Consider the following 27466-nt stretch of genomic DNA (forward strand, 5'->3'; position numbering starts at 1 on the left):
ATGTTTTGTTGACATTGTTGTGTTTGTTGGGGGGGAAACTTACAAACATACAGTGCAGCACTTCAGAGTCACACTGCTAGCGATCGAAGATTTATGTAAATTTGACAAGCTGAACGCATTCTGTACTGTACAGGAGACACCGCACGAGATTGATTGACAATGGTCTACAGCCAATCAGGACGCAGAACACAATGCGTTGTAAGAAAAAACCATGCAAAATTGCACAAAAAAAATCAGGAAAAGAGCGAGGCTGCGAAAGGTGAATCGCGTTATAGCGAGGGACCACTGTACTTAAAAAACATTGGGTAAACACCAAACCCCTGGAGTACTGTTGTTCAAAAGTTATACACTAGATGGCTTTCGAGTCTTTTAATTTAATGTCTGATTCAGGAAGATTCAGAGTGAATATCATAATCATGACAGTGATAATCAGGTGTATATTAATTTTGCATAGAACAATTCAAAAAGAAAAACAACAGCAACCAATACCAGTGTTGTTTTAAGATCCTCTTACTGGTATTGGTTAGTTGTCATGAACTTCAGCAAAAGCAGCATCCACCAATTATGTCACAGCATCAGACAAGAGCCAAAGAAAGCTGCCACCAAATTCATTTGTAGAATTCAAAGACAACTAAAAAAAAAAAGATAAACAGCTCCGTGGCCCATGTCTGCAGCATAAACTGTGTAGCTAATTTATTTGATTTTAAGGTTGATGAAAACATTTTTACAAGTAGAAAACACCAAAGTCTTGTTATGATCCACACATCAGATAAATGCCGTCAATCTGCAAGAGACAAATCACTGACGGGAAACTTTAACCACTTTCAACACTTAAAGTTAGCCACACGTAACACACAGCACTCAGTGCTACTGGCAACGCCTCACGCTGCATGAGTGAAGCCAGTCTTCTTGCCTTTCCTCCTGAACCCAGAGTAGGCTGACACCTCGCTGGTCAAATCAACATCCTGTTGGTAAACATACAAACTGTCCCTCGGCCTGTGGGATGTCACTGAGGAGGGAAATGCACATGTTACAGCCTGAGCACTGTGAAACAGAGCATTTAATGCTACAAAACAGAAGGTGGAGCACTTCAGCCAGTGCTGCCATAAATAAGTCTAAATGTTTATCTGTTGGAATAAACATTTACACTTATATGTATGAATGAAATTTATGGCTGGTGCAAATAAAACTGACTTTAAAATGTGCAAGAAATAGGTGTCCATGTCAACAGGGCTGTTATTCAATTGCTATGTATCATATGGCTATGCATAAAGGTTTAATAAAATGCTGAAGTAAATCAGTGTACACAACTGCAAATACATGATTCCTCATCAAGTGTACAATCCTGTGTGCACTAAATACAGGCTTCTAAAACACACCTCCTCCTTGGATAGCACAGACCTGTCTAATCTTGTAGCTCAAAGCATCAATTAAGACTAAGTTTAAACACATGGATCTGTATACAAATGTACGTCTTTTTTCTAGTACTCTGATTTTTCAGTGCCTCCTATGTTACAGAGAAGACCCCTATCTGTATTATCACCTACCATAAATGCACAAGAGGAATTTGTCCCAGTTATTGCAGGGGCGTTGGTGTGTGACTAACATCTTTTTAAAACTGTTCAAACAACTGCCTCTGCCTCTGGAGCTTTTGTTCACATGGCTCTAGTCATTGTGCATGATACTGTTCCCATGTTCCCAGTTCCTGTGAAATTCTCAGAGCTGATGTGATTTCTTTGGTTCTTTTACACTTGAGCAGGCTGGACTCAAGGTAGGACAGTAAGCACGACTAAGAAAACCTGAGGGACTCTTTAATATGCAAAAACACAAACTGAACTTACGCTGAATGGCTCGTAGACGAGGGATAAGTGTGGGACTGCTGGGAGGAGAGGAGCTGGTACTGTGAAGGCTCCGCCTTTTGTCCATGGAGGGCGAAGCCTGCACGGTGATCTTATGCTGGAAGTCTGCAATATGCCGGACAAGTAAAACAGTTATTATAAACCCAGAGGAGTTACTGTTTGAGTGATTACAGTTTGATATGTATAGTTAGATTTTCCAACACAGTTCAAATGTTGCAAACACAACAACATCAGAATGATTATTTAATCTGGACGTGTTAGTTTGCTTATTTTTTCTGAATAGTGTAGGCTAAAAGCTTGGAAAATACAATATGGTTTAACTTTTTTATTTTGCTACAGATATATGGGAATGATGTGGCAAATACACCATTCTCATACAAGAACTATATACTGGGAAAACATGATTTGTCAAGCTCTGGAGTTGTTTTTGACAGGAGATTCCAAGAAATTCAAATAGCAAATTAACTTCAAAGCTTTGACAGGCAGTGGGCAGGGCAAATCTCACTCTGTTTGTACCACTGAGTGATGGCACAAAGGGACAGAGAGGATCCATCCAGAGCGAGAACTCCAGTTTTAAAGCACTGCAATCCAATTGTTTTTAAGTGCTATTACGGGGGAAAAAAGGAAGGCTCATTTGTATCGTGAGGTTTGGATGTGGGAATATTTTAGCTTAGTTCAGTCTGCAAGCTCACCTGAGGGTAGGCTGATGCGGTTCCCATCCTTGAGTTTAAGGCGGGAACGTTTAAATTTGCCTTTTCTCTTCTTCACGTTGGGCTTGTCTTTGTTGAGCTGGAAAATGAGGATGTTGAGCTCTCTCTCCAGCACGTTGATCTCGCGCTCTGCCAGCTGCTGCTCCCGACGCTTCAGCAACTCCTCCTGAGACTTCTGCTGCAGGGCGGCTCGTGTCAGCTCCTCTTCTCTGGAACGTAGCTCCTGGAAGAAGCAGGTATTAAGAGGTAAGTGCATTTATAGAACTGGCTGAAAGATTTCAGATGGTGACACCCTTAACCTCCTAAGGCGTGAACTCTTCCACGGCATGCATTTTTAATTTGTCTTTGATATTTGGGCTGATTGGGACCTGATGAATGTAAAAACAAAGAATTACCAGATTTATTTATTTTTTTAACCTAATTTTTGTTTCTAAGAAAAATGAGAGCCACATATGAGGATATTCATTTAAAATTTCGATAGAACAGTAGCAGTATAATGTCCTCGTGAGTGGATATCAGGCCCTTGTAGAGCAAAATTGAGTATTTTTGGTCTAAATAACCCAAAATGTGATGTCCTCACATGTGGACGCCAGGTCCTAGGAGGTTAAGGCACCTTCTATAGACCTCAATAGCTGCTCTAACAATAGTGAGCTAAGTTGGCATTGTTTGCCAACATTGTATGAGCTAAAACATGAGCAAGCACAATTTCAAGTGCAGAGCTAGTCAAGTCTACAGTAAGCAGTTTACAGTAAGTAAATTATATAAACTACTTTTTTAGTGAACAGTCAACATTTAAAGGATAACACTAGGATGAATAAAAGTGCCTTAGAGATCCAGAAAGGATGTATGTCATCCTCGCTAGATCAATATTTAGAACTACTCTTAAGTTGTGCCTCTGTGTCACATTTGTTCCGTGTGCGGTTTTAGACATGTTTTTTGAGCACTGAAATCTTTAAAATAGGCAGGAGTAGGTATGTTACATAATTCACCAATAATAAGCTGGTTCGGGAGCCTTCTTTTTGAGGCAGTGTTATGCTCTCCCACCACTGCTTACTCATTCTTCACTCCCTCCATTTTCTCTTGAATTGCTCTCAGTTGAGTAATAATAATCCTTACTGGATGACTTCCATAAAGCAGCTTTACAGTCAAACCACTTCAGCCACCCACCTAGACACAGATTACGGTGAGATTTTTTACAGGAAATCTGTTTAAATGAAGGGACTAATTCCCTAATCTTGTAAAATTTATGATGGGAAAGCTCAAAGCTAAATTAGCCTTATTCTTTGAGCTTTGCATAGTGGTTGAATTTAATATAGCCTAGTGAAGCAACAGAAATTACCAGCTGTGCAGATAAACGTTTAATTTGGGGATTGTAAGATTTAAAAAACGTAAACCTCATGCTCAAACGGTGGATTAGCAGAACTGGAAAAACTAGAACAAAGCAGACAACATAAATCCACAATACAAAAATAGGCACAAATTAAAACTCTCAATAAAAACACCACCTGTGCACTTTTGTATTTTGTGTAAAACTCCGTTCACCATTCATTAACTCAGCTCTGTGTGCTGATCCTGCTGTTTCTCTAAACACTAATTAACTCCTCTCTCCCCACTTTAAGCCAGAAACAGCAGACTTATACAGGAAGCAGATTAAGGTTTTAACAAGGGGAAGTCCACTAAAGCACTTCGGCATTAATGACTTGATTGTTAAACGTGCGATTTAGCCTTATCCACTGAAAGTAACCAATTAAACATTTTTATCCCATGAAACCAGTCCAGGGCGATACATCGGGGTTAGACGTAATGATAGATTAGCCTTCGTGTATCATTACTAAAACTCAAAGAGTGAAGCAAGATGAAAAACTGGTCTTTTTTCATACTTGGCGTCAGGGTCCAACTTCCCACACTGTGCGACACAGACGAGAGGATGCTGGAAATTAAGTTTACTTTCATGTGTTTAACCAGCTGCCAGGATAGTTCCGTGTTCAGTGGCTTCAACATATTGATGTTAGTGTATGAAAGAATCTCCTCCTTCTGCTCTACCTTCTCTTTGGTCCTGAGCTCATCAAACATCTCCTGGATCTCCACACGCCAGTCGTCCTGCATGCTGTGGAAGGAGTCCTGAGGCATGGTGGCCATCACCGCCTCTTCGATGGCTGAAAGCTGCTCCAGGATGCAGGAGAATGAGGGACGCACATGGGGGTCCTGGTCCCAGCAATCTGGACAAATACAATGCAGTGAAAAGATGGACTCATAACCACTGTGACCAGGCCATCTACATCATACTGTATTTGTGGGCCTAGTGAACTGCTCTGACAAAAAAAAAAAAAAAAAAAAAAGGAGTCAGCTGGATCAGCAAAAATTCACAAAGTTGGGGAAAACCAGCAAACTTGCCATTAGTCATTTTAAGAGTACATTTACTATTACCATGCACGCATTTTCCACTAGAAATATGTATGCATGTACAAATCTACACATAAAATTAAATTAAACTTAAAGTCTAATATTTGGTGCCATATGGCCTATTTGTGGAACAGGTGGCATCGCTTCTTGTGCCTCTCTTGGAATAAGATGCCAGTCTCACATACATTTTCTGTGGAAAAACAAAGCTTCAGCTCAGCTTCAGCTCCACTGATATTTGCTCATACTTACCTTCCATGAGCTTAGCGAAGGGTTCGGGGCAAGTGGAAGGGATTGGTAGGGTTAACTTATTAACTGCCACGCCGTAAGCAACAGCAAGGCCGTCTATTCCACGGTACGGCACCTCCCCTGTTAACAGCTCCCACAGCAAGACACCATAGCTGAAAAAAAACAACAAAAAAAACAAAACAAAGTAAACTAATGATAAATAAATTGAAAGAACAATGACAGACAAATGAAAAAAGGTAAGTATTTAAATCTAATGTCAAGGCCTCATGTGTCATTATCATCCATTATACCTCCAGACGTCACTGCCTTTGGAGAAGAGAGATGACTTAATGACCTCTGGTGCCATCCAGGAGTAGGTGCCTGCTGCTGACATTTTTGTGGTTTTGTGCCATTCCCTGGCTAAGCCAAAATCTGTGATCTTCAAGGTCTTTCTCCCAATGTCATCATTCTCAATTTTTTCAAGTAATAAAACTGAAAAGGAAAAATAATTTACTTTAGGTAGATCGATGCACAAAAACCATAGGATAAAAAAAATGCTTGAGAAAAAAAAAAAAAGCAGTGTAACTGAGATAAAAGGAAAAAGGAAAAGACGGGACTGGGATGAAAGTGACAGATGTGAAGGGGATGGAGAATAAAGGTGAAATGTAAGAAAGGGGGATATACAAAGAGTGAGCGACAGAGAAAAGGGCGACCGTCCAGGTGAGGAGATGATAGCAGATATTTAAAAAGGGCCAACAGCAGTATGCTGGTCATTCATTACTGTAGAAACAGAAGGCTGACAGTGCCACAAAGCACCTGTCCTCGGGTCCTAAAACTGCTCAACACATTAAAGAGAGCAAGAACCCCTCAAACCTGCTGGTAACACTACACCAGGTCTGAGAGCGCTGCCACAGTGAAGTCACAAACTAAAATGTGTGAAGTCAAAACCCTTAGTGTTCATCATGATCTGGATAAAATAAATAAATTCACAAGTTGAAGACGTACACAAACACACATACAGTTTACACACACTGAACGTGTTGTGTGTGCATCAGGAATACAGTACTGGGCAAATGGACTAAAAACACGGCCTAAATATTCTTGAAAGCAGCAGGTTTTTCCATAGCCTGTCTGCCTCCTCTGGTTGCTTAGCTGTCAAATTGCATGCACTTCATGATATCAGTTACCTGTGGTTCACTAAGAAAGTGGGTGTAAAATGAAGGGCTGCAGTATTCATAGACTATAATTTGCTAATAGTTACCACCAAAGGGAGATTGGTTTGATTTGCATTTGCATTAAATTGTTACCAAAGATAGGGCTTTGCCCATCTTACAAGAAATCACATCCAGATATAGATCTGGATTTAGGATTTTTTTTGCAATCTGGGGCACAACTGGATATTCTTAATCACATCTTTACAAATACCTACAGAAAATACTTAAAATTGCAGCCTCATCTTCAAATGTCTTGTTTACTAAAACTTAATAGACACTCAGGGTCAAATAACATGATGAAAAGCATATGAATAAATAAACAAACCAGAATAATAAACAAACCGTAAATAACAACTAAATGAAAAAGGGAGCACAGAGCTTATGAAAACAACTTAGGGTCTCTGGTGTTTAGTCCATTTAAATCACTTTAAAACTACACAATCAGGGATGCAGGGGTGAACACTGTAATTTTGCTTGGGTGCGAACAAAAACAACTGCCCTGAGACCCTTTGGAGGAGGTGGTCTTGGTCTACTTCCAAACTCCAGAGCTGTTTGTTTATGGTGTAAACATAATACGAACCAACTACTTGGTGTATGCTGCAAATTTGAGCGAAATGCTTTTCCGTAGTCAAGTAAGTTTTGCAGTTTGGATTGTGGCAGGGTACCACAGATGTTCAGTGTACACAAATTGTCAGTACAGGCTAGCAACTAGCCCTTAAATGTAATGTAAATCCCTTGTTTCCCTTGTTCCAACATGCCAGAACACAGCACCTTTAGTTACTTTTGTTGCTCCCACCCAGACACATTTGCCTAATCGGTAGACAAAAAGTTCTCACATGGTTTCTAGTGACACATTGCAAGAATGTGTTTTTTTTCTGTGTGTAAAAGGAACAACTATAAGTTTCAGCTATCAGGCTCATCAACTGATATGGACTGAAGTAAATGACATACAGATGTGAAAATGCACTTGTACACGGTATTTTTCAAAACAAGAATATTCTGCTTTTATTTTTTAATCCTTTCCCTCACAAGCACCGTTTTAATGAACACCATCGTCCATGTGAAAACGTAAAAACCATTGTTGCTTTGAGCATGTCAAAGCAATGTAACCCTAACCATACAAAAATGTCAGAAGCCTATAAACAATAACACGTAGTCCAGTCTGATGTTAACAATGGAGATAAAGACACACACCTCTGATGTTGCAACACATAATCTCTGTAATCCCTGTCCAAACATGAATGCACATGCAGTTTTTGAAAATGATCACATTGAGAGTACTTTTTCAAAGCTTGATTTTTAGCATAAAGCTGTTTACATGTGGACAAAATGCAACGGTGCACGTAAAAAGCTTTGTTTTCCAAAACAAATGTGTATGTGCAGACCAAACCAGCATTTGGGCTTTCTCAACCTGTGCCACATTTCTTCTAATGTTAAATGTTTTATTTCAACAAGAATAAAACTAATATTATACCTCTGATAACATGAAGCCTCTTTTTCCATGAACTGGTGTAGCCAAAATGAAGTCTTTGATCCTTTGATTCTCTTTGTATCATGTACAAATCTCCTCACATTAAAAGCTGCCTGATTTCATTATTTACACTACAGGTCAATTTGAACATGTCCTATCAGCTGTGTTGATTCTACAGAACAAACAAAAGGCTAGCAATAACTCGAGAGTCTAAATGCCCCTTTGGTTGGTTTGACAGAGGCAATCAGTGTTGAGAGTTTATTGTTAAGAAAAACAGCCTGATATCTCCGTGGATGGATGGAACGTTGCTGCCACTTACACTCTGTGGGAATATTTCCAAGGGAGAAACAACGTCATGATAAAGATAGATAGTGGAAGTGTTCAAGGTAATAAGGCATTTGTGTGCCTTGACGGACTGTAACTAAATGTAACCTTAAAAACGTTATTTAGTCTAAAGACTCTTTGTTAACAGCATTTTTTTTTTTGTAAACCAAGGCTTTGTAATGTTTGTCGGCACTCAGTTGCACCATTGTGCTGTTATCACTCGATGACCTTGGACTTACTCCCACACGACTACACAACCAAGACTTGCCAATAAACACACACACACACACACACTCGCTTTCACACCTTAGTGAGGACATCAAATTGACATAATGCTTAACCTTATCCTAACCTTAACCACTAGGAATCAGTGCATACTCCTAACCCTAAACCTAACCACAACCTAATTGTAACCTTAACTCTAAAACCAAATTCTTAGCCTCAAAAATGCCTTCAAATTCGTGAGGACCAGCATTTAGTCCCCACAACTGACTGCTGGTCCCTGCAAGTACAGTGGGCTTCTAATGTTTGGTCCTCATAAAGATGTTTAAACAAGTCAACACAAACACACATGCACACAAACCTATACATAAATCCTTTCTGCATGCCTATATTACACTACTAATCAAATTTTATTAAAATCTCAGGCTCAAGTAATACAAGTAGCACAGTTAACTGATAAAGTACACAGATATTCAGTTTGACACAGTAAATGTGTCAAACTTGGACCAGATTTGCTGAAAGATGTAGGAGCAGTAGAAAGGACTAGATGGAGAACAGATAATAGAAACAAGTTTAGAGACCTCGGGAAAACTCAAGTGACCATACAATTTTAGTTGGTAAAAGATACAATGTCCTTTTTTATAGCTCTACAGCTCTCTTTTTGTAAACACTTAGACTATTTCCTTTTTCTCTGAGTGATATTTTAAAATATTCATATGTAAAATAAATGAATAAACAAACCCCCAAAAAATTCAGATTAAGCATTTTTATGCAGAGGAGTACATTACAGAACACATTTAGATAATATGTAACACATTTTCTTTGTTATATAATAATAACAAATATTTAAAGGGGAACAAATACAAGTCGTTTAAAATGAATTGCTCATTGGTTTCCATTTTAGAAAATGCAATTTTTTTGCTTTAAGCTGTAATGAAAAAGTATTCTTTACTCTGTCTTCTTGGAAGGCTTTATATGTTTTTGTACATGTGTTTCTGTGTGTTAAAATGTGCGAGTGAGTGAGTTTGTGTCTGTAAGTCTTTAAAGAAGAATGTGGTGGCTGCAATGAAGAGAAGCGAGCATATCAGAAGTATCTGAAGTTTGGCTGGCGATGCAAAATTTTTGTGATGCATTAAAACAAGCTGTTATGATGATATATAAGAGTCTCTGCAGATCGTTCCTAATTGCAGAGCTGGCAGCTGCTGATTGGTTCCATGATCAAGAATTGCTGAGCCTTGTATATAGTGTGTAGATACTTTTCACTTGTAAATAGGCACTGAGGTAGAGGGGTGAACTGCCTTATTATTTTCTGTACTTTTTTCTCGTTTATTCAAAGGGTCTACCTTACAATATAAAGTGCCTTGAGGTGACTGTTGCTGTAAATTAAATAAAATTGAATTGAATTAGGGAGTTGGGGGTAGCACTTATCTTTTGTTTAATATTTGTTTCACCCAGGGTTTAGGTAGCACCTCCCTTTTTGGAATAACTTGTTTTGTTTGTTATTTCAGCCTTTGTTCACCCCGGAGTTTAAGCGTTCAGTTTGGTAACACCTTAACTTGTAAATTGGCTTCTAGGTATGGCTTTGGGGACCAGGGTCACAGGGTCACCTTCCTTTTAACCCTTTTGTTGCACTCCTGTACCCCTAGACCGGGACGTAACAGTAGATGTTAATTAATATTAACAATAATTAAATATCCAACCTCAAATCCCTCAGGTCAGAGGGTCAGAGTTTTACTGGCCCATGCACGTTGTTATTAGCTTGTGAAAAAAAAAAATTATATATATTTTTAAATGTTAATGCAATTTCATTGACACAGTAATATATTATTTCACTTTGAAATAAACCTTGAAATAAATATGGTCTAGTACACACTTCTCTTTAGACTCACCCCTGTTTGCTTCCATGTAAAAGAGGACAGCTGCCGTTAGCTTTCAGCAAGCAGTATAATTTAAACATGGAATCAGACTAAGTGAACAGTCAATCTGCATATTTTAATATAACTTCTAGAGGCTTACTTCAGACTTTTCACTGTTTCACATAAAACAAATGGTGGTGATCAGAGCAGCTACAGAGTTTGTTGATCAGGTGCTTTGATAAAGACCTCCTACTTGCTTATTCCCAGTAAAAGTTTTAATGGCAATCACAGGAACAGCAATGCTGTTTTGGAAACTAGAAACATGTTTTCTTTCAATAAACCTGAGCTCAGCATCTCGAGAACAGCTCCGCCTCTTTGCTCTTCGCGGTGTGTAAACAAACAGCGTCACGTTTTTTTAAAATCTCTGTATAAAAGATAAGTTCAACCAGACAGCTCCACCTGCCCTCAAATAATGTCAATAGGCTTAACCTCCACTTCTGATTATTGCTGGCATCAGCAGCAATCCAATCTATGGGAAAATGCCAGGGTTTTTGTGATGTAGAATGAAGCGAATTTTTCATCCCAGTTTAAATATTTTAACTTACATAATCAAAAACTTGCCTCTATTCACATTACCTGGGTGAAATTTGCATCAGTCCACCTAACTGGATGCACGCTGCATGCAAATGCACTGTTTAAAAAAAAAAGGAAAAAGAAAAAAAAAAGAACTTGGATTGAACTATAAATGAATTTCTTTTGTTGCCCTTCATGTAGTACAAACTGGATTGGTCAGCCATCAAAGTCTTTTGTGGAACACCTTCAACATAAACAAACAAAGAAAATAAGGTCCAGCATGTCACATGTCTGCTTCGAGTATGCACTGTCATTTGAGAGTCTTTTAGGAGTGAAACCTTTGAAGAAAAGCCAAATAGTATCTTTGCTTCAAATGGCCATGCATAGTTTGCAGCTCTAGTTTCAAATCTTGGTTTTAGAGTTGCTATTCCCCTAACAGTTTACACAAACACTTAAAGTAAGACTCAGGGGAAAGAAATCAATTCACTGTTTAACTTAAGGAACAAATGGGCCAATTCCTACTTGTAGAATACTTCCTATCAAAAACAAATGGTTAGGATCTATTTTCTTTAAATTCATTGAAGGCAGTTACAGAGATATGGTTAAAATATTTTTGGCATGCACAAGTATTTTCAGCCAGCATAAATGATTTTGCAGCAATTTAACTGTAACGAGGCTCATTGGGTTCCCACTAATAGTGTATTGGTACCATTACTAGCCTGAGGCACAGAGGGGATCCTCTACCCAGGCTACAACAATGGGAATTCCATTACAAACGGGTTTCACAACACCAATGATACTACTACTACTTCCTGTTGTCAACTCCTCTCTGAGTGATTCCATAGATTCCTCCCAGCAGACTCTGTAGGTTTATAATGACTTATGGTGGGTTAGTTACACAGCCTGGGAAAGCAGTGGCTTTGGGATAAAACCTTCTACTCTGATTGGACTATAGAATATCATGCCAAATACTTTCTTTGTAGCTCCATGATCCTTCAGTGTCAGCCCTCTAGAAATATCTGATAAAAGACCTAACTCCTGTCTACATGACTCCATGCTGACGTTATGGTAAAACCCCCCAGCCAGTCAGCCTATTAGCAGCTCAGCTACTATCAGAAACACAAATTGTAGCTAACCTGGTGTAATTTATGCACCCATCATAGTGGGTGATTATGTATTCATTTTAGTCAGGCTTTGTGTGTATGAATTGTTCAGACTTGGAACTAATAAATGTTTACCAACTGCTTTCACTAAAAGGGAGAAAGATCTGAAAATCATAGCCTGTATGTAGATGTACAGACTATAAAAATTACTTAAACTGCTCATTACACTGAAAGAATACAAGCCATTTCATTAGCAAAATAAACATGCTAGTTATAGTTTGTTTTATTAACCTTGTGCTTATGTGACATTTTAGTACCAGTTTTACATCAGGTCTGAAGAGGCACATGTTACAGTGCACAGATGTAAAGCACTACTATAAGTGAACCATTATTCTAATGTATACTTCTAACCAAGCATAAAGTGGAATCAATAAAAATGAAGACAAATTTATAGAATTTTGGCTACACATTTGAACAAAAGGTTTGAATATAACAGCCCTGGAAAGCATGGGACCAGAATAACTGTGCGTTGGTGCTTTGCAGAGCTACATGTTGTAGCTGTTAAACAACAACTGCTCTGTGTGCTATCCTTAATTGTGTTGGTTGCTGTTCTAGGTTCTTTAGCTTAGCCCCTTTCCTGGAAACCACAGAACCAATAATAAATAAGAAGCTACTTTGTAGTGAAGGGAAATTATGATCTACACCAGGAGGGTCCTACTCCAGGCCTCAGGGGCCGGTGTCCTGCAAGTTTTAGATGTGTCCTTGATCCAACACAACTGATTTAAATGGCTAAATTACCTCCTCAACATGTCTTGAAGTTCTCCAGAGGCCTGGTAATTACTAATCATTTGATTAAGGTGACCCAGGGTGATATCGAAACCTGCAGGACACCAGCCCTTGAGGCCTGGAGTTTGACACCCCTGATCTACACAAATGCAATACTGCGAATTTAACTTCAGGAAACCTTCTATTACAATTTTCCTATTATTTTGTTTCATTTCAACTTTTTTGAAGAACTTGAGTAAAGTTCGTGAAGAACTGGCAGTATACACAATATTTTATCTCAATTTATTAATCATTACCATGTTAAAGTAGCACACATTTGCAGGCACTCTGTTAACTCAAACTTCTTTATAGGAAATTTTTAAAGCTCTACTAATGTTCAACATACGTTATGTAAACCTTAGCTGCTTTACCTAAGGAGTGATTAAAAACTGATGCTCACATGTTCTTATGAAGCAAAGGTATATTTTCATATAAACATATTTTGGGGCATCTCTTTATTACTGAAGCAAAATAATATGTGGGACATGCATTAGTCTGCAAACATGTATGTGAAAAGTGAAATGTGTCTTTAAACTAATTATTGAAGCAAGCTGTATATTTGTGCACTTTGTGACACCCGATTAGACTACAGCTATACTTGCCTTCTTCTGTTCTGTAATAGGATTGTGCTGAACATGTTGCTAACTTTCAGGTGTTAGACGGGTAAAGCATGTGTGACAGCTGTCAAAGTTTCATGTGGAATTCCTTCAAAAACAAACGTAAAAAAAACTGCACCAGCTAGTATGACTCAAGTCTGAAACAACTACACATTGTCACTTGAGAGAGGTTCTCGTTTGGGATTCTCTTCCAAGAAAGTCGTATAGAATTTTCGCTTGAAATGCCCATCCCTGTATTGGGCTACATTCTTTCACTTCGTACTGGAAGCGAGAAATACACTACCCTGAACAGCAGTAAAACTACTGTGTTTGGGCCACACAGTGTGCCTTATGGTATGTGGATAGTACTAACTTATCCTGTGAAGTCATGAGATGACACTTTATTTGTTAGTAAAATTAGTAATGGTGAGATAAATGGGTAAAGACAAGCCTACATGACTTTGTATGACTAATGGCTCACCTGCAACACATATCACCAATCTTTGATTGAAGTCCACCTCTTATGATCTCTTCACCATATTCTAAAGTAAAAATATATAACAATATTTCAAGAAAATCTGCTCTACTTTTTGAAAACATTGAAATTATTATTGCAGATGATGTGGTATAGCACAGCCCTACTAAAAACACTGCATTGGTTTGAGACTTTGATGCTAAATTTATTTTTAAACAACGTTGAGGACATGCAATTCAAAGGAATAAAAAGCTACTCGAGTAGATTTCTTGTAAGGATCCCACTTAAAGTCAAACCCCAGGCCAAACCAGCCTTTTACTTGAAACATATTTTTGGATGCAAGTGTAATGTTAATACATGTAAAGCCCTTACATCTGCTCTAATACAAAAAAAAATTAAAAATTAAAAAAAATTGGTCAATTTAGTACCTACAGACCAACTAAGGTCTGTAGGTACTAGCAGTAATGGAAACCAAATTATTAAACTGTATTGTTCACAGTTCACAGGTCAGTTCAGTGGAAACGCTAAACTGCACATGCTCAAAGACATAGATGCCAGGAGAAATAGAAGGCTTTACAAGCATACTAGGGTGATTTCTTTAAACAAAATATCCTAACTTGTTCTGTTCACTTGTCCGTTTTATTTCAGAAATATAAACAGCATTAAAAATGTATCATTTGAATTTTCTGATTTAAATCAAGCCTGTAAACATCGCTTAATGAAAATGTAGAAAGGTGGACCTATTTAACAGGGGGTGTGCACTTTTCAAATATTATTACCTCTTTCCACAAAGGTAACAAAGTATTGGAGAAATCTGGAAATGCTGCTGTGTGTAATTGGGTGTAACACGCAACTGGCCACAGTGTAATAAAAACAGTTGATTAGATACTGTCCTTTTTATTTCCCTGAACAACAATTGGCAGTGTATACAATTTTATAATATGAACCTGTTATCAGCATTGCAAGGGTCCTGTAATAGTTTGTAGTCTGTGCTAAAGACATCTTTTTCAAAGCTTATATTTCAGAATGTATGTTTGCTTCGTCTGTGGCTTTTTTTCTCACTCTTTTGAAAAGAAAATGTTTTGAAACAGACAACACCTCAGCGCAACTGGAGATGAATATGCCTCCAAGGCAGACCCCACCCTAAGTCCAGCCCCCCATTTAATTTCCCTTCCCAACAGTGGATCTTGAGGCAGACCCATCTTTCATACTGGAACAGTGGGAAGATCAGAAGCAGAGCTCCTATGTTCAAAGCAGATCCCACGCTTCTTCTCATTGCTTTCTCCCCCTCAAGGTAAAAAAAACAAAACTGTACACTTTTCGGACCTCTAATGAACTGAAAAACCCCTAAAACACTTGCAATGGCAACAAATTTGTTATACATGAAAATAAACAGTTTTGGGAGATGGTGCAGCTTAGTGCTTAGTGTTTTTAATGCATTTAAGGGAATATTTCTATGGCATTTATCTGAATAATGAGACTTGGTGTCATCCATGGCTATAAAAAGTCCTATATATGAACACATAGTAAAGTAGAAAAGCACTCTTTAACTTCCAGAAAAAAAATACAATCAAAACCTAGATTTAAAAAAAAAAAAAAACACTACAAAAAGCCATAGATGCATGATCATTCTAAAGTTAACTCATGTTATTCAGTAACATATTACTATTTAGAGGTGCTATTAAACAGAAATCATATACCGATGCGCCAGTAAAAATATTTACAGAGTTTAAAGCGTGGTCTCCTAACTTGATGTGGCAGTATTTTCGTAACCGTGCCAACTGACTAAGCATGAGCGCAAGGGAGTTTCCTGTAGTAAGCAGAAACAAGGCTGCTAAATATTCAGTGACTGGTCTGTCTATACTGGTGGAAAGGAGAGTGCCCCCAGGCATTCTGGTTGATGGGAAAAGGATCAGGGCTAATGGCTGGTTAAATCCATCTATCATGGTCACATCTCCCTGGGCCAGTTGCTCTTTGTCTATCCTCTTCCTCTCCTCCTTTGGGTCTGTAAAAGCTTGAATTAACCTTTAAATAGGCCAATTTAAACATATCAAATGTTTGAAGTATGCAGCTAGTTTTTTTTTTGTCTACACTAGCATCTATCAATGTGCTAGTGAGCTACAGAGGCAAATGGAGGGGATTGGTTGATTTGGAAGGCAGCTCTTCTCAGCTGTGGGCCCTTTTCCTTTTCACCCGGCCCTGCAACAATAGGTGCAGTCAGGGAGAGGTCATAAAAAACACAGTGAAAGCATCTCAACTCCTCCTCTCTCCCCTCTGCCCATTCTCTTGTCAGAGAAAATACAGGCAGTAACTGTCTGTGTGTCACCAGGGGTAATTGTGGGAAGCCAGAGAAAAGTTGCCCTGCAACACATAGTCAAGCTTTGGTAACTTTTCGCTTATATTCTTCTTATTCAATTGTAGACTAAGATAACACAAAATACAGTGAAGAAAAAAAAAAAAGATTATCTCCAGGGACACTGTTTCTGAGCTACTTCAAGCCTGTTTTCGCTTTGCATTGTGACCTAGTAAAGAAAAACAGAGTTTAAAGAAGTTTTGTCTAAAAAGTTGTTCCTACAGAAGTAAGATGGTTTCGAGGGATGATAGCAAAGGCTATTCAAAGTTAACAAAGCTAACAGTGCACTAAGCTGGTAAGCCATTCCTCTTAGTCTCGGTACAAAATATTTGATAGGTGAATCACTGCTTTCTACTTCAGTAATTTCTTCCAAATCTATTTTTAGCTCCAGCAAAAACACATTCATGGCAGATACATTTATTATTCACAATATGATTACAGGGCCTATTTACTGCCTTTCTTAAGCCTGGAAAACTTGCATTTTCTACTTGAATCCATGTATGTTGAGGCATTTTCCAGCCAGTTATAACCTGGCTGAGAAGCCCCTAATTTATGTGTGCAACATACAGCACTGGACATAACAGGGTCACTTGTTATGCACAAGGCTAAGCACTGAGATCTGGTGGCTGTCACAATATTATCCTTCAGTGGTGTTGGCTATTCTAAATTTTTCACTGCCTGCTACATCTGTGCCACTTTCAGTGTACAGGTCTGAAAGGAAATCCCTCCAGCGCTTCTGTGGCATCTGTCAGGTCTTCACTAATCTACAGAAGATGAGTGTGTGGAGAAACAAGGAGAGGGAGGGGAACACAGAGACAGTGTGTTGAAGTCTAACAAAAGGCAGAGACTGATGGGAGGATGCAGTTGCACACGCTCCAAATGAACTCTATCAGTTTCAATGGCATTCAAGCATGCATTCCTGGCATACTACTGCTTGCACCAAAATATGTGTGAAACTCCAATGATTATGCGTGCTGGCTCAGGGCCAGGTTTCAGTGTGACTTCCTGCTCATATTTGCTGCTTTATGGAATCCACCTGCTCAAACTTTAGGAAAATTATGCAAGTCATAGTGGACTAGAACACAAAAAGGGAGGACCTGGATGAATCTAATGAATAATACTAAACAAAGTAAGCACAATAAGGGTGAAAACGGCAAAATATTCCAACCAAAATTAGCCATAAACTTATCCTCATAAAACTTTGGCATTCTTGACCAGAATTGAATAGATATATGCTAAACCATCAGAGGCCCTGTTTTAGCCAGGAAAAGTCCCTGTCTGTTTAGTGGACATACAGTACAAATTACATTTAGAAACCCTAAACATGCAAGTTGCATGCCCAACACAGAGCTACTCTGGAAAATTTCCAGTGCACATAACAAGCCGCAGGGTTGTTTCATAGTAAACTCCATAAATGTCACCACAACAAACCCCATTTTCTTTTTTTGTGGATGAAAAGGCAGCTATGGTACACACAGATGTGAGCATGGACAAAGCTAAAGAAGAACTCTCTGCTTAAATTATAACGCTAATGTTTTAAAGATAAAAAAAAAAACAAAAAAAAAAACCAAATGTTGGCTCAAATGCAGCCACAAAAAATAAGAAGTGGCAAGTGGGAGCAGGATGGAGCAAGGAGGAAAATAACGAAGTAACAAGGGAAACCCCCTTAGTTTGTGGCAATAAAAGAGTACCGCTGCTCTCTGGGAGATTAAATATGAACGGAACAAAACAAAACGAGGGCTTTGAGACCCTCCGAGTCCTAGCCATTCTTCTGGCCACAGTAGCCTAGCAACCGCTGCTTGACCAGTCCATTGTGTAAACGTATGTTAAGCTTTTATCCTCATTAGCAACATTCCTCCCTGCAGGCTGGGATTTTACAGATTAGGTTGAAAAACACAAAGGAGATTGGGCAAATCTTGCTGACTTCCAACATATTACTTTACAGGCTAATCATTGATCAAATAGCTGTATGTTTGCCTGTGTGGAGCATGTGTACACTCCAAGTTGATAAATGACAGACAGAGAGTTGAGTAAAGCTGGAAAAGTTTAGTGTATACTTGTACAAGTCCTGGTTTAAACTGAGAGAAGACAATGAAACAGTCTGACAGAACAAAATGTCTCAAAATCAACAACTCAAAACACAACAGAATTAAAAATGACAAAAACTGCACAACAGGTATCAAATGCCATTAATGTGGATCAGTACAAATGTTTAGATGCTTTTCTGATTGACCTAAGCACACATAATGCCAAAGCAAACAGACAACTGGGAACATTAGCAGATGCAACAACTTTCCTAAGCTGGATCTCCCCCTCTTTTTTTGTAACTGGGAAAACAACCCAACACGCCCCAGGGTGCCATTTTTCTATTTGTGTTTAGGAGAGAGTCTTTTGTGAACTTGCTACCCTAGTTCTAAACAAACACATACAGTGCCATCCATTCTCAGTTTATTTAGAGTACACTTTATATTGACTTCAGATTTTCAGACTTCTGAAAAATCGACTATTGGCATAATTTTCTGTCCTCTTTCTGTAGGCATTGCTTATTATTGTGCTCTTCATTCAGCTATGTGATAGAGATCTGAGTTCAGAATTTCATTATACCTCAACTTTGCAGAAACACACTAATCAAAGTCTCCTAATTTTAGTTTAAACGGTCCTCCTTTAATAAAAGCCTATGCTATATCTAGGTCACAGTGAAGTGGCAGGACAAACATAAAGAGTTGCATTAGCAGCACTGTGCCTGTTTGGAGGAGTCTGTTTGTGTATGTTCACCAAACATCCGATTAGCTCAAACAGTCTAAACAGCAGTTAAATCCTTTCTCTCCATCTGCCCTATAATTAACACAAAGCTTCATCCTAAATAAGACTGCTTGAAGGGTGGGGCTCTTCTACACTGTTCATAACATTTAATCAAGTGTGTCACATGCACAAAAACACATCAACATGAAACGCATTTCAAAATAATGTGATGATTATGTTTTACTGATGGCTACAAAAGCTAGTAACTTAATTCTTTTTACAGCTATAGTCCAAATTATTATTAATAAGTTAACAGTATCCATAGGCAACATTGATTATCAATAGAAACACCCAAAACAGCATGAATTGAAATTGCATATATTGAAAATATGTATTTGTAGGGAAGCGCTCTTACACATTGGTATGTTATTATTGTAGCATTTCACAGCTTATGTGCTTTTATCCATCGTCTTTCCGCTTGCCCTTATCAGAGCGGGGGGGCATCGCAGCTACCATAGGCCAGGAGGCGGGGTACGGGCAATACAGAATCACAAGTTAATTTAAGTTAACATGTCTTTGGACTGGACTGTTAGAGGAAGCCAGAGCTGTGCTTTTATTACTTTTTAAAAGGTTTTTTTGTTTTTTTTAATTGCCATAGCAAAAAATTTCTCAGTTAGAGCACTTTAGTACAAATTTTCTTACTTTTGTCACTTCCCTTTACATTTGCCATAATCTTAGCCTTTACGGCATGCCACCGCAACATACCACATTGCTCAAGCATTTCTGTGACTAGGAGACTCTCCATGCCTGTGACCAATGAAGTAGATCACAAGATTGTGTGGTTGTCACATCAGCGGAGAGGAGTGTGACGTTTATCACATCTTTAGTGGTATCTGCTAACTTCGAACCACAGAGAGACCCAAATCAGCACATTTTATATTAAGTAGTTTATCATAAAGCTGTTAAAAATTAATAATACCAATAACTGAAAAAATTTGGAAACAGAAGCAATAACAACATATACATGCATACACATGGGACTTTGTGCATCACAGTTCTTTTTAAAATCCAATCACACATCCTGACCTATGATTACAGAGGGCCTGGTATGTATACATTTCACAGGTTTCGCCCCTGTGTTCACACACTGCTTCCCAGAGCTGGAGATAAGGGATCAGTGCACTGGAGCGGTTCCCCACATGGCCCAGGGTTGATAAGCGTCTCCGGTCACAAAAGTGTTTGGAGTCAAATTACACACATAAACACACCTGAGTTGAAGTGAGCAGCCTGTGTCAGTGGGTATGCGAGTTAGAACCTTTTTCTCATCAAGACTTGTCCATTCATTATTCAGTCCTGGGAAAGTTCTCTGGCCTGTTGTCAATTACCAGTCCATGGTGGAACCGGCACAGTTGGCCCAATACACTGTACCAAGTGCAGCTAAATGAACTGTTATTTTTTAAAGGCTCAAAAGTGAGACCTACTCAAGAATTTTTGTTCCTAAACCAAATGTTTATAGCAGTTGTAGTTCTGTTGAAAATCCATTACGTAAAGGTTATATTTCTTAAAAAGCCTAAACCAAACTTCCATATGATTTCTTTTTCCACCTATGAACTTTGCTACTGCCAGGTGGTGATGAAGGACATGGCCCGATAGTGTTGTAGTGTTGACAGATTGTGTCTACCTAATATGTTTGTTAAATCTCCGAATTTATTTGAACAGCATTTCACCTGCTGGTGGAGAGGGGTCTGGAAAGCAAGTGTGTGTGTGTGTGTGTGTGTGTGTGTGTGTGTGTGTGTGTGTGTGTGTGTGTGTGTGTGTGTGTGTGTGTTAGTCAAAGGATAAGGAATGAGTCAAGAGGGAGCAGCCCAGCTGAGCAAACTGACTTCATTTCACATCCTCTTAATAGCATCCCCCACCACTTCATAAACCACAAACTTCTTAAACTGTAAGACGTCATGAGTGCAGAGCAGTACTATGGCAGCTGTGGTGAAACGTGAGAAATAGGCAACCTCATATTGCAGTCACAATGCTGTGCTTCCAAATAACTAATAAACATACAGTGAACCTTTCCAAATGTGTCATGTGACTAAGGAAATGGTAAACTATCATTATTTGTGTGACAGGTTGGTACATGTGGAGTTGCAAAACAGCGCTGACACATATTCTGGGATGATGGAAACATGAAACAAGTGATTTAAAAGAGTTAGTTAACACCTAAAGAGTGACAGAGCAGAATGAAACCAAAGCATAACTAACATAACATAAATGACTAAAAGATGAAGTGCAAAATATCCTTCTGCAAGTTATGTTACCTCAATTTATCTGTCCTAATCACAAACACACACACACACATCGATCTTTGCTTACTGTTGCTAGACTTCAGGTCACGATGGATAATGGGTACCACGGCCTCCTCGTGCAGATAGTGCATCCCGCGTGCAATCTGCACAGCCCAGTTGACCAGGATGTGTGGAGGGATCCGCCTTCCGGTCAGCGCCCGGTTCAGTGTCCCGCCTCGGGCATACTCCATGACCAGGCACAGGTTAGGCTCCTCCAAACACACCCCTTCCAGTTTAATAATATTGGGGTGCTGAAGCATCGAGAAAAGTTTAGCTTCTTGTTTAACACTGGCGGCGGTTGCCGTTATGTCTTCATCTGGGTCCTGCCGAGCCGCCTTCACAGCGACCTCCTGATCTTTCCATGTGCCCCGGTAAACCTTACCAAATCCACCCACGCCTATGATTTCCTCTAATACCAGTTCACTAAAAGGGATCTGGACGGGCGAGCTCGGGACTCGCTCTGGTACCCCCGTCGACACACTTGTAGCTGGGAGACGGTATATAGCGGGCTGATAGGTGACATAATTGGAAGGGAAAATCCCTACCCTGTGGTTGATTTTCCCCGTCCACCATCCCTCGTCCCCGGAGATCGCAGCGTCCTTGGACAGGACTTCTACTACATCACCTCGCCTAAGGCTGAGTTCGTCCTCGCCGCTCGCCTCGTAGTCATAAGCAGCTGTCCACAGGGATCGAGTTGGGCACAGCGGGGCAGAGTGAGCCCAAGCCCGAACTGAGGGGGACTCTGCCCAAGCATGTTCCCCGGTCCCACCGCCGCCCGGCCGCCCTTCACCGTTTGGGAAAGCGGCCTGCGAGACATCCATTTCTCGGTGGCCGTAGCGACACCATAGGGTGCAGCGCTTTTTGGACAAAATGAAAACTTTAAAAAGGTAACTTGTAACTTTTTGAAATCCTCATGCTGTCACATATAAGACACTATCCGATGAAAACAGAGGAGGGGGTATCCTTGTGCACTCCACGCCGTGGTCAAACTGTGTCCAAAGTCCCGTGGGAGAGCGCGTCTGTATCCACGTCGCCACTCCGGTACAAGTGTGAGGGTCAATAACTAGCTAGCGAGGTTGCTGGCTAAGTTAGCCGAAATACGGGTTAGCTAACGACGCTTTTTAAAGCTCCTGGTTAATGCCAGTAAAGCGAAAAATAACAATTAACTGCCAAGCTAAATTAATTTAAAGCTATCACAAAACACTGTCTGGTTCTGCTGAATGCTAACGTGAAAAGGCTAAAGTTAGCTCTCAAGTTACCAAGTTTTCGCAGGTGCCTCAAGAGGTGCACCTGCAGCGTCCATTCCGACCAAATACGGAGAGGCTCCGCGGAGTAGCTTTCACTGTGAGAGTCTCTAGTGAATCTCATATAGTCACCGAATAGTGAAACGGACGGTTCGTGCGCTCCTTTGTGGGCTTTTAACTGGAATTTCAACTGCATTCCAGACTTCTGGCTTAGCTGATTAGCTTAGCATAGGTCAGCCTGTTGGAAAAGTTGCTCCTCTCCACTTTGAGTTCGGTTAATTCCAAAGTTTATTTCTCTTTCGGTGATGTGCGGGGAAAAAAACAGCCAACGGATAAGTACTCGGGAACCACAGTATATATCCTGTACTTCCACACAACAATACAGGGTATAAAATATGAAATTGAAAAAGATCCGTCAACTTTCATCAAAACAAGACCCCGCTAACGTTCTCGCCAGACGGAGTCGGACCCAGCAGTGGCTGGACACACGATCAGGGGACACGGCTGGTGCTCCCGTTGCAAGCTGCGCTGCGCTCTCATTGGTGGACACCTGACACGTGACCAAAGCAGCAGCCGCAGGGGGGAGGGGGAGGAGTCACTGTAGGAATGCATGAAGCGAGCGCGCCTTCAGGGAAATTATAACGATAGTGGACCACAAAAAGACACGTGCACATGCATAATATAATATAATATAATATAATATAATATAATATAATATAATATAATATAATATAATATAATATAATATGTTTTGCATGTTTGCACCGCTGTACATTATTTTTAAACGTAAGCTCTAAAACCTTTAAATACTGTGCGCAATTCATGGTCTGTACATAGGATACAAATACATTGTATGTAATGCACAACGTGGCTTGATTGCATGTCGCAAAGTGTTTGACTGAAGGTGGAACTCGCATAATGGACATGGATGAATATGGAGAGAGGAGGAGTGAAAAAGACAGAAGGGAGGGGGTGGTCAGAGCTGCGCATCTGTACAGGCAAGCCTGAGAGGAGAGAGAGGAAGGATAGAGACGAACATGATGAGGACCGCGGCAGCAGCAACAGCAGCAGCAATGCACGCATCGACACTGGGATGGGAAACGGCAGACGAGAGGACAACGCTGAGGAAGACCGAGCCATGAAAGGAAAGACTCAAGAGTCAAGCTGCGTCGCGCCAACATGGAGGCGTAGCGACAGTAGCATGCATGATTAGATAGAGGAGATCATTTCATTGTAGCCTAGCAGCACCAGCATCATCATCATCACCATCAGCCAGTCCAACCTGAGCGGAGAGGAGGGGAGAGGAGGGGAGATGGGCTCACAGGTTGTGCAAACCCTCCGTCAGGGGGTCTGGGCATCCCTGACCGGGGGCTGGTACCACGACCCGGACCAGAATAAATTCAACAACTCATGTCACCTCTATCTGTGGATATTTCTCCTGATGTTGCCCTTGTCTCTCCATCTGGTGAGTTTTTATTGAGGAACGTGACGTTCAAGGCCGTGCGTGGGGTGTAAGGTGCCCACACTACCTAGGTAAAATTGTAATAATGCCCCTGTTTATCCTTGGGAGAAAAAAACAACAACCACAAGCTGTAGGAGAATGGAATATCACGAAATGTAGCAGCTGATGGAAACACAAGGCCAGGAAAAAGGGCACTGTCGCAGTATTTTTCTCCCGCATGCAGTAAGTGAAAGCATGGCTGCTCCTGGATGTGACAGTGGTGGAGCCAGAAAGCGTGAAATGTGGTTCACTAATATTTTCATGCCATGGGCTTTGGTAAAGGTGCGACACTGGCTGCATTACTCCCAGTGACAATACACGGGCTGATGATGCTTCATGCTATATGGTGATTAATAGAGGCGGAAAGCCCAGTTATATATAGTCTCGACTTTTACTGCCCAACCTCCACTACAATACAATACAACCAAATTTGACCCCTTCTTCTTTGAAGGGACATCTTCAGTGACCTCTGTGTTCCTGCCATACAGCTTACCTATAGGTCAAACACATTAACCTGTGAATAGGCAATTAATAGGAGACATTATGGCAAAACAGTACAAATACTGAAAGGGTAATGTGACTTGATTGTGCAAACAGTGCAATGGCAGCTTATTGTACACAGAGTACATTTTTGTAAGCAGTTTATCAAAGATAATTGCTGAATATATCTGTTTTGATGATCCCGAAATTAGCCAGTCACATATTTTAGCTATTAAGGCAGATGGTGATGTGTGACTGACACCTCAGACGGTAAACACTTTGGCACTGATTCTATATTAAATTGTTGTTGCTGACAGTTTCTAGACTGTGTGAAAACATCCACTGCTTCCCCTGCAGAAACAACACAAGCTTTCCGAGGGAAGGTGTTTCAAATTTCAAGTTTTTTAGCGTTTTTTGTGAAGGTCGTATTCAGCGCAGGATAAATGATGGAAGGAAGTTGAGGGACAATAGCAAACATTCAAAACAGCAAGAACTCTCTCTGGGACATTATGACTCATGATTAGCATGATACTTTGCCTTTGATATTCCTGTTCTTTGCTACAGGCAATTTCTCCCCAGTGGACTAGTAAACTTTATTAATCTACCAATATATCAAAATCAGATCTTGCAGTGTGCTGAGGCTGTGTTGGAATATAAATCAAAAGAAATTGGTGGTGCTAAAGCTTGAAGAATTAAATCAAACTCTGTCCTGGTGGAGTCAGGAGATTCAGGAAATGCTGATTTCAATATGACTAAGCTCTTCCTTTCTTCTCCACAGGCTTTGCCTCCGACTACAATGGCTCTGAGCATCTACTGCTCCTCCATCACTGTTTTCTTCGTCCTTATCAAGCTCGCCAACTATCGGCTGCACTTGATGTTCGACGAGGGCGAGGCAGTGGTCCGCAGCAGCCTTTCTGACCTCAGCAAAGCTCAGGAGAAGAAAAGTAATGCCTCAGATTCTTGCCTGCCCCCCAGCATCAGGTAAAAACCAAAAATGCAGTGAGTGGGATAAATATGAAATAGCTGTAAATATATAACTACCAAGAAATAATTTTCCTTGTGCCTTGAGCTGCTCCCCTACTCGGATAACCAACACAAGATCTAGGCCAGAGGTATAAATCCCTAATGACATAGCTTAATTATTAACATGAAATTATACATTTAGGCCTGAGACCCAATTTTAAAATAATACCACCAATACTAAACATAGCCAAGCATCACTCTCCATTTTAGTCCCGCCTTTCTTTCTCTTTATGTGTCTCTGTGCTTTTCTCCCTCTGTCTGAGATGGGATTACTTTCATGATCAAGTGTCTCAAAGTGGGATGCACTCTCTCTACTTCATTTCAAAGACTCAAAGTACAGTTTCGGTGAGTGAGCGAGCTAATGAGGAGAGGTCAGTGATCTTCAGTCAGCCCCTTCACTGAGACACTTGATCTGCACAGAGACAAAAAAAATCTTGTTCTCTGTGTGAATGTGTTACATTTAATTGAGTTGAGATGAAAAAGGAAATACAAACGAAAGTATTTCTTTCTACTTTTTCATCTGTAAGAGTCAGTGTGTTTTAGAATTTAAAATAGAATTTAAAATACACCTTTAAAAATGGTGCACTGATGTAATGAGTTCCATAGACTGTCTCTGTCTCTGCTAACTTATGTCAACTATAGATTCCAAATCAGTTGACATCTTGCAATGTTTTAGTAGGTACTTGTTCCTCAAAATTTCCCTCCCAAGGAACTTGCAGGATTTCTTCACACTGTTAATTTTTTCTCTGTCCGCTGATGTATCAATTGCTGTTTTATGGCTTTTACATGTAAAACTTTATATAAAATCGTAGCGACCAGGTTACATCTTGGCTGTTTGATTGACAAGCAGCATGCATGCATACACACACACACACACACACACACACACACACACACACTCAATTTGGCACCTTCCTGCAGGGTTGAGTGGAGGTGTGAGCATATTTATTTGTATTTCAGAACATACCCAGTATAAAAAAAACCCATATTTTACTTCTGCTTTACTTCTGATTTTCCATTAATGCTGCTCCCTCTGTTCATTCACCTTTTATTTCACTTGACTACCACTCTCCAGCCTCTCCGTCTCTCTCTCTCTGTCTGGTTTGTTGAACTGGGAATGAGAGGGCAAAGTGTGATGTTGTGTTTAAAAATGTAATCAGCCATTTCTGCAGTACACTTTAAAGCAGTTCCCAAACAGTCTGCTGTGAGGCAGAAAAACATCCCTTCTTAGAGAAAGATCAAAACAACTCTGGACCTGAATTGGGGGCAGCAAAGGATACTTGATTGTGTGAAAGACATACGCTTGTCGAGCTTATTGCAAAGCAAAAGAAACTTAAAGGCAACACTCTTGCAAAGGGGTTTTATGCTAAGTCTAGATGCTTCAAATGGGCTTCCAGGATTTCCTTAGTCGTACAGTACAGTCCAAAAGAGACAGAAGAATTTAGATGATAGACATACTATTTAAGGCAGATACGATGCATGCTGAAATTTTGATTTGCCCTTTGGTAGACTTTGGGCACAAAATGTTTGCAACACCTCCTCTAAAATAATCAAGCATATTTTTTCTAGCAATTGTACGTATGACCTTTAGAACTGTTTGGCACTTTGAGCTCCACAAGCTCAAGTTTTTGAACTTTCATAAAGCCCTGACCGCTGAGAAGGGACTTTTTGAGGGTACTATATTTCTATTAGAACTTAATTTAGACCTCTTAGGCCTCTCTGTGGCGGAAATCCTGAGACGCTCTTCAAAGGTTCCTTTTCTCTAATTTTAAAGTATTGCTTATCACAAATATAGCACTTCAAAGTGTTGCCGTTTCTTATGTCTCTGCACTTTTGAATCCTGCTCCACCTCTTGGTGACCCAGCTCATACAATCGTAGTAAATCAGCAGGTGATTATGTGTTTACCATTAGGGTTAGTCTGTAAACA

At 40.0% G+C, this 27466-nt stretch overlaps 2 protein-coding genes across 3 annotated transcripts in view; one reads left to right on the forward strand and one right to left on the reverse strand.

The window, feature by feature from the left end:
* map3k21 (mitogen-activated protein kinase kinase kinase 21) overlaps nt 1-23064 on the reverse strand; it is a 28842-nt gene extending 5778 nt beyond the window's left edge. For both annotated transcript variants that reach the window (XM_005930502.3, XM_005930501.3), the window contains exons 1-6: nt 21319-23064; nt 5509-5689; nt 5222-5370; nt 4613-4788; nt 2552-2792; nt 1842-1964 (exon numbers count right to left, since the gene is read on the reverse strand). In XM_005930502.3, coding sequence (XP_005930564.1) covers nt 1842-1964; nt 2552-2792; nt 4613-4788; nt 5222-5370; nt 5509-5689; nt 21319-22111 — 1663 coding nt within the window. In that variant the 5' untranslated portion in view covers nt 22112-23064. The remainder of the gene's footprint in view (nt 1-1841; nt 1965-2551; nt 2793-4612; nt 4789-5221; nt 5371-5508; nt 5690-21318) is intronic.
* Nucleotides 23065-23514: 450 nt separating this feature from the next.
* The window catches only part of pcnx2 (pecanex 2), a 38516-nt gene continuing 34564 nt past the window's right edge, over nt 23515-27466 (forward strand). Inside the window, exons 1-2 of the mRNA XM_005930503.3 lie at nt 23515-23999; nt 25294-25496. Coding sequence (XP_005930565.1) covers nt 23847-23999; nt 25294-25496 — 356 coding nt within the window. The 5' untranslated portion in view covers nt 23515-23846. The remainder of the gene's footprint in view (nt 24000-25293; nt 25497-27466) is intronic.

This window comes from Haplochromis burtoni, unplaced genomic scaffold (assembly GCF_018398535.1).
Source record: "Haplochromis burtoni strain Fernald_Lab_line unplaced genomic scaffold, NCSU_Asbu1 Contig_46, whole genome shotgun sequence".
In the NCBI taxonomy this organism is placed as follows: Eukaryota; Metazoa; Chordata; class Actinopteri; order Cichliformes; family Cichlidae; genus Haplochromis; species Haplochromis burtoni.